The sequence below is a fragment of the Pseudomyrmex gracilis genome, unplaced genomic scaffold, assembly GCF_002006095.1.
Source record: "Pseudomyrmex gracilis isolate BER0280 unplaced genomic scaffold, ASM200609v1 scaffold_3934, whole genome shotgun sequence".
Classification (NCBI taxonomy): Eukaryota; Metazoa; Arthropoda; class Insecta; order Hymenoptera; family Formicidae; genus Pseudomyrmex; species Pseudomyrmex gracilis.
Genome location: NW_018024518.1, coordinates 1 through 6,403, shown reverse-complemented (window position 1 = coordinate 6,403; position 6,403 = coordinate 1). Strand labels below are relative to the sequence as shown.

At 34.0% G+C, this 6,403-nt stretch overlaps 3 protein-coding genes across 4 annotated transcripts; 1 reads left to right on the top strand and 2 right to left on the bottom strand.

Moving 5' to 3' along the window:
- Positions 1 to 316: 316 nt before the first annotated feature.
- On the bottom strand, positions 317 to 1,832 carry LOC109863269. 2 transcript variants are annotated; one of them, XM_020443506.1, is made up of 4 exons: positions 1,682 to 1,832; positions 1,435 to 1,560; positions 1,205 to 1,348; positions 317 to 974 (listed from the first exon to the last, which is right to left on the bottom strand). In XM_020443506.1, the coding sequence occupies exons 2-4, from the start codon at positions 1,538 to 1,540 to the stop codon at positions 394 to 396; spliced, it is 831 nt and encodes a 276-aa protein (XP_020299095.1). In that variant the 5' UTR covers positions 1,541 to 1,560; positions 1,682 to 1,832; the 3' UTR covers positions 317 to 393. The 2 variants fall into 2 exon arrangements, with proteins under 2 accessions (XP_020299095.1, XP_020299093.1); XM_020443504.1 differs by having other exon boundaries at positions 1,435 to 1,832.
- Positions 1,833 to 1,961: 129 nt separating this feature from the next.
- LOC109863271 (actin-related protein 2/3 complex subunit 3) lies at positions 1,962 to 3,289 on the top strand. The gene is made up of 4 exons (XM_020443508.1): positions 1,962 to 2,077; positions 2,470 to 2,646; positions 2,725 to 2,920; positions 3,062 to 3,289. The coding sequence occupies exons 1-4, from the start codon at positions 2,072 to 2,074 to the stop codon at positions 3,214 to 3,216; spliced, it is 534 nt and encodes a 177-aa protein (XP_020299097.1). The 5' UTR covers positions 1,962 to 2,071; the 3' UTR covers positions 3,217 to 3,289.
- Positions 3,290 to 3,407: 118 nt separating this feature from the next.
- On the bottom strand, positions 3,408 to 5,317 carry LOC109863270 (60S ribosomal protein L15). The gene is made up of 5 exons (XM_020443507.1): positions 5,252 to 5,317; positions 4,705 to 4,878; positions 4,347 to 4,483; positions 3,993 to 4,103; positions 3,408 to 3,725 (listed from the first exon to the last, which is right to left on the bottom strand). Exons 2-5 carry the CDS (start codon positions 4,874 to 4,876, stop codon positions 3,531 to 3,533), a joined length of 615 nt encoding a protein of 204 aa, XP_020299096.1. The 5' UTR covers positions 4,877 to 4,878; positions 5,252 to 5,317; the 3' UTR covers positions 3,408 to 3,530.
- Between the last annotated feature and the right edge of the window lie 1,086 nt (positions 5,318 to 6,403).

Here is a 6,403-nt window from a genome sequence, read left to right as displayed (position 1 = left end):
TAATAAATAAAACTTATTTTATCAAAATATATTTTTTTATTATATTATACTATTATTTTTGCACAAACAATATTTGAATAGAAAGAATATTTAGTCATTATATTTATACTTATAAAAGCTATGTTAACTGAAAATGCTATCAATCATAAAAATAATGTCTTACAAGAAGTGATGTATGGGCTCTAAAATAAATTCTACATATAATATCACTTCATAAATAATATCACTAATGGATTTTATCTATCAAATTATGAACAATCTGGCTAATCTAGTCTCTCTTAATATAACAAAATAATATATTCTATTATATAATCACTTATTAAAATAAAATGTGACATCACAGATTTTCTTTGGAACTTGTAATAAAACTTCTCGCAATTATATATTCAGTTCTTATAACTTGTCAATAAGTTTCTCCATCATTTCTTTGTACACAACAATTGCTCGATCAGATGCTGTTATTATCTCTTTGTGACGCCGTTCTTTTGCTTCCTCCCAACGCTTAGCATCTTCACGTAAAGCAGCAGACCATTCGCTCAACTCTTTCTGAACTCTGGTTTTTTTCACTTTTTTCTTTTTATCATATTCATCTTTATCAGATGTACTTTCTATATCACTCTCTTGAGAACTGGACATTGGTGGTCGTTTTTTTAAATTGGAGGCTAAGGCCACAGGTTGGACATATGGTTTATCTCCTAATATTTCTTCAAATTCATCAAAAAATTTACAAGTAATTGGATTATTGCCTGATTGCTTGTTGTGATCTTTAACTTTACAATATTTCTTGCGTAGTTCTTTAAATTTGTTTTCGCACTGTACGCCAGTATATATCCACAGCTTATTTTCATTTTGAAGAACAGTGGCAATATTTTTCCACACCTCGGAAGACTTATATTTTCCACTTTTAAAATCTTTTTCATGTTCTTTCCAGGCATAAATTAATCGCCTTACGGCATTGTGATCCTTCCAAGATGCTGTAATATTGAAAAAATAAGTTGTAATCATAGTAAATATTTAAGTTGTGTTATTATCAAAAGCACATTATCAAAAAAACACAATATGATAAAGAGTGCATTTGCTTTAGACGCATTTTCTTCTCCTTCCTCTTTTAAAAAAGAGAAGTGCTTAAAACGTGTGAGCATTTAAAGCAAATGCACTCTTTATTACATTATGTTATATGTAAAGCAAACGTGAAAATTTATACCGTGTTGAATTGATTGAATACTTGTAAATGTACTGCTGGACTCAAGATCACAGTTTTCGGGTTTATCAGTGTTTAGAACTACTTGTTGTAAGTCGAAAAATGTCAAAGATTCTTCCGAAACAGGCACTGATATTAACTTGTTATCTGTAAGAAGAAAGATACTTATAAAGATTTTAACTTAAGACAAATGTTACTTAAAAAGCGCAAATCACAATGTATCGCGTACTTACCTATTACGTCAAATATTATTAAAAATCCTTGAGGATCATACATTGGCTGATTGTTTGTATCTGTACACAATCTATGTCTTTCTTTGGACAAGGTTATAATATCCATTGCTGTTTCTTTAATCCAATCTATGTATTTTTTTTGTGCAAACGACAAATATTACGGCTGGGTTCCAATTTTCATTGCCAGTACTAAATTTTCAGTAGTGGCAGTGAATATTGGAACACAGATTATGTATCGACGATCTACCTCATGTACGTATGATGTAAATTCCCGCCAAATGTAGAAGTTACTCAAATCCACCCTGAAATTTTAAGGTGGAAAAGTTACCTCCTGAAGTGCACCTGAATAGTATTTCCGAACAGCACCATCACATTCCATTTTAGTACACCTCGAATGTTTCCGAACAGCACAAGCTTTGGCAGGTGCACCCGGGTGATGTTTCCGAACGCAGCCTCTATCGTCGGTAGTTTCTCCAGCGCGGCCTGCCGTCGTTCGTTCCAACTGAATTTATCAATTGGATTGTTCCACTTGTAATCAGTCCCGTTTTGACGTGCTTTAACACCGGGTGGAGTGCGTGTGTCAGCCGAATGTATTATTTATTGCGATAAGCGAAGATTTATAAGAAGCACGACCGTCATGCCTGTAAGTTTTTGTGTCTGAAATATAAACGGGAGATTTTCGGATAAACACAACGCGGTCGCAAGGGTGTTGCCTGTGTGACTTAACCAACATGTAATGTTATTGTTTTTACAATTTAAGAGGCAGTTTTTAAATCATACTCTCTACCAAGTTCATATATATATATTATTCAGAAGTTATATAAAATAATTCATTTTATCTCTCTTAGATTTCATGTAAAGAAAAATGTATACACAAGACCACACATATGTATTCATTGTGAGAAGTGACAGTGTATAGAGAGTTTATCTCGGCAATAGATTAGTCATACACATTTAAATCTTACCGCAACTATATTTTCGTGGATAAGTCTTTATTTCGCTGATATACTTTATTTATATTTACTTTATTTTTAGGCGTATCATTCCAGCTTCACAAAGAACCATGCTTCTGTTGGAAACATGGCACTGTTGCCAATTAAAACCACATTCAGAGGTCCTGCACCTCCCTTCAACAACAAAGAACAAGATATAATTGATGAGGCATTATATTTCTTCAAGGCAAATGTTTTTTTCAGAACATATGAGATTAAAGTAAGTTTCTTAATAACTTTGGGTTAATAACTTGTCAACAAATAAGTGGCAGTGTCATTCGAAATGTTTTTGTTGCAGAGTGAGGCTGACAGAGTTTTAATCTATATCACCTTATTTATTACCGAATGCTTGAAGAAATTGCAAAAGTGTGCAACCCAAGCGCAAGGCATGAATGAAACGTTTTCTCTTGCTATTTCTAAATTCGATATTCCTGGCGATCCTGGCTTCCCTTTGAATTCTGTGTACGCTAAACCAAGTAGTCCTGCTGAAGCTGGTACGAACAGGACGAAATATTTATAATTAAAAATAATTTTTTCATAATAATTCAAACCTAACGTAAACGGCAGAGATCAACAAAAACTGTGTACTTAATTAGAATTTTGATTACAACAGAATGATATATTTCTAATTTTAGATCTTATGAGACAGTATCTTCATCAAGTCAGACAGGAAACAGCCGTTAGGATTGTTGAAAAAGTATACAAAGAGGATGGAAAGCCGAGCAAATGGTGGCTCTGCTTTGCGAAAAAGAAGTTTATGGACAAATCGTTATCCGGACCCGGACAATAAATTCGTTTTTATAATTCTTTCAAGATACAACATATGGAATATTGCAAAATAAAGAAGCTAAGTGAAAAATCAATTTTTTGTTTTTTGTTTTTTCATTAAAGTGTTGCGATTGTAAAACATTGATCTCGCAAAAGGATTATTTGGAGTATGGAAGAAAGAATAAAGTTGACTCGTTTAACGATTTTTAAGAGTGATTTTTAAGAATAAGAGTTTTAATTGTTGTATAGAATACATCATTAAATTGATACGACAGAATGTATAACAATGAAATGATGTATTCTGTATTAAGAACGCGGAAGTTACAAATAAAATATTTATCGCTTCCTGCGAAGAGACAGTGTGTTTCGTCTTTTCCACGCAGCACGACGCGAACCGCCGATTGTTTGTGAGTAACGATGTCCCTTGCCCAATCCACGCGAGCTCCTGCCAGCGGAAGTCTTACCACGAAGTTCACGGTGTTTGTGCACCGCGTTGCATATCCAATTTACCTTAGGATCGTTACGGATTGCCTGCGGAATACAAGAAGTGTCAAAAGTGCGCGAAAGCAAGTGTCCGAAGCAGTATTATTATACAAATTTGTTTCAGACATCCAAGGAAGATAATAATCATTAGCGCTCATTGGTGATGTAAAAATATCATCATGTAAATTAAGACCAAGAGATTCATTAACATGAATAAGTAACTTGTTATTTCAATAAATTGCGTTAAGACTCGAATATTTGTTGCTGACGCGGTTATTGATTTCTTTTAAAACTATAAATAGTTTTGTGTGTCACCTTGTGAGCAGGATCGACTAGGATAACTTCATAATATTTGTATGATGAATCCTGGGCCACCCAGTAACTGTTGAGTACTCTCAATCCACCGCATCGGCGACCAACGCGTTCCTGAGAATAAAAGAATATTGTAATTTCATGGAGGAATACTAATAGAATATATGATAAAACGAATAATTTAATACTAACAGAATTCTAGAATTTTCGTAATTTGTGAAATATCAGAGTACATGTATATCTCCATTTTTCAATGTAAGAGTGGTGCATGGTACATTTCATCATATATTTGTACCTAATTTCTAAGAAGGTTTCATATATACACTAAACTGATTAAATACATATTTAAATAAATACCTCCGCAACCGATTGTAATTTTCTAGTTGGCTTCAGTTGATTAACACCATGGCTTTTGGGTTTGCCATAGGTAGCACCCTTGGGAACTGGACGCTTGCGTCCACCACGGCGCACACGAATTCTGAAGATAACAAAACCTACATAAAAAAAAACAAAATGTTTTATGTTTCTGAATATATTTATATGATAAACCTTAACTTATTATTTGAACAAATCAGTTTATTTATGGTATACTTCTCGTCATGAAACATAAGAGTGGTGCATGAACCAATCATCATTTAAATAGACAATAGTAAATAAATTCAAATTAAAATAGATTTAGTTTTGAAAGAAAACCAAATAAACTTAATATTCTCACCTTGTTTGGCTTTGTAACCCAAACGGCGGGCTTTATCAGGTCTTGATGGTCTGGGTGCACGGTGCAGTTTTATTAACTGGCGATACTGCCAGCATCTAACACGTAGCAAAAAGCGGAGCACATCGCTCTGCTTCTTGCGATACAACTCCCCCAAATATCGATATGCTCCCATGGCTGTGCAAAAATAATCGACAAATCCCATTAATTAGATAGATTTATGAATCTAATTAGTAGCGCGACAATGTTTTTTCAAAAACATCTTACGCTAAAATCGCTGCGTCTAAATTATTTACGAGAGAAAAAATATGCGAGAGTTGGTTAAAACCCTCGTGACAAAAATGCAAAATATTGAACATGAATGCACCGAGTATTTTGGAGGTTAGTGTATATAACTTTTAAGCAGATATAACTACGGTGACAATGTACACAGAAAATATAAAAACATTTTACATGATCGAAAAACTGGCAATCAATATTCTCACATTTAATTAATAGAAAAATCTCGGATGTTTGTGATACAATCCGATTTTCCTAGTCAAACACTCACCCTAGGCAAATGAGAACAGAAAGAACGACGAAGAGCCGAGTACCTCCTAATGGAGCCACATTGGAGCCACAGTAGAGTTATGCGACCCTAAAGGTCACGTGCACAACGAAAAGAAGAAGATTAATCGCGAACAACACTTCTTGTGGAACTAATCAATCCCATTGGTCGATTCGGCCAGTCGAACAATATGATTTGCCAATTCCACGATGACAATTGTTACAAATTAACATTGCCATATAAACGTCAAGTTCGCTGACTTAAAATTCGTTTTCTTCCTTCTGATTAATTAAAATTCATTGCAATCTCTCTCTTCTAATTCGCAATTCAATACGAGCTTAAGTACAGCTCCAGTTCTGTCAAATCAGAGAAAAGACTAAGGCCAGTATTCATAGTCGGATCTTGTATTTAAGATCGTCTTAAGAGCCGTCTACAATGGAGAGTTGTAGGCCGTAATAGTAAGAAATTGACCAATCACAGGCAAAGTACAGAAAAATAATCGATTGTGATTTGTCAGTTTCTTACTGTTACAGTCTAAAACTCTCCATTGTAGACGACCCTTTAAGTTTACCTTCAGATTATGTGCGAGTAATTTTATTGGCTGCAAAGCATCTGAAGTTAAACTTAACACGATTTTAAGTATAAGATTCGACTATGAATACCGGCCTGAGAGCGGCCAGGCCCATGAGAGAATGTGTAATCACTTTTCCGCCCCATAAACTACTAGCGCATGTCCACGCGTGGTAGACATTGGAACTACGCAGCCAGTCCGCGAGCGACATGTCGGTATGTCCACAGCGTGCGGTTCTATTCTGTGCTATGTGTACGAGTATAAATAATCATTTCTTAATTCTCTTTAAAGAAAGAGAACATTTATTACATGTCTTAATTCTCTTTAAAAAAAGAGAACATTAATTCTTAATTCTCTTTCTTTAAAGAAAATTAAGACATTTATGTCTTAAGACTTTTATGAATTAGAACATTTATTACATGTCTTAATTCTCTTTGTCATGTAATAAATGTTCTCTTTNTTTAAAGAGAATTAAGACGTGTAATAAATGTTCTCTTTCTTAAAGAGAATTAAGAAATGTAATAAATGTTCTCTTCCTTTAAAGAGAATTAAGAAATGTAATAAATGTTCTCTTCCTTTAAAGA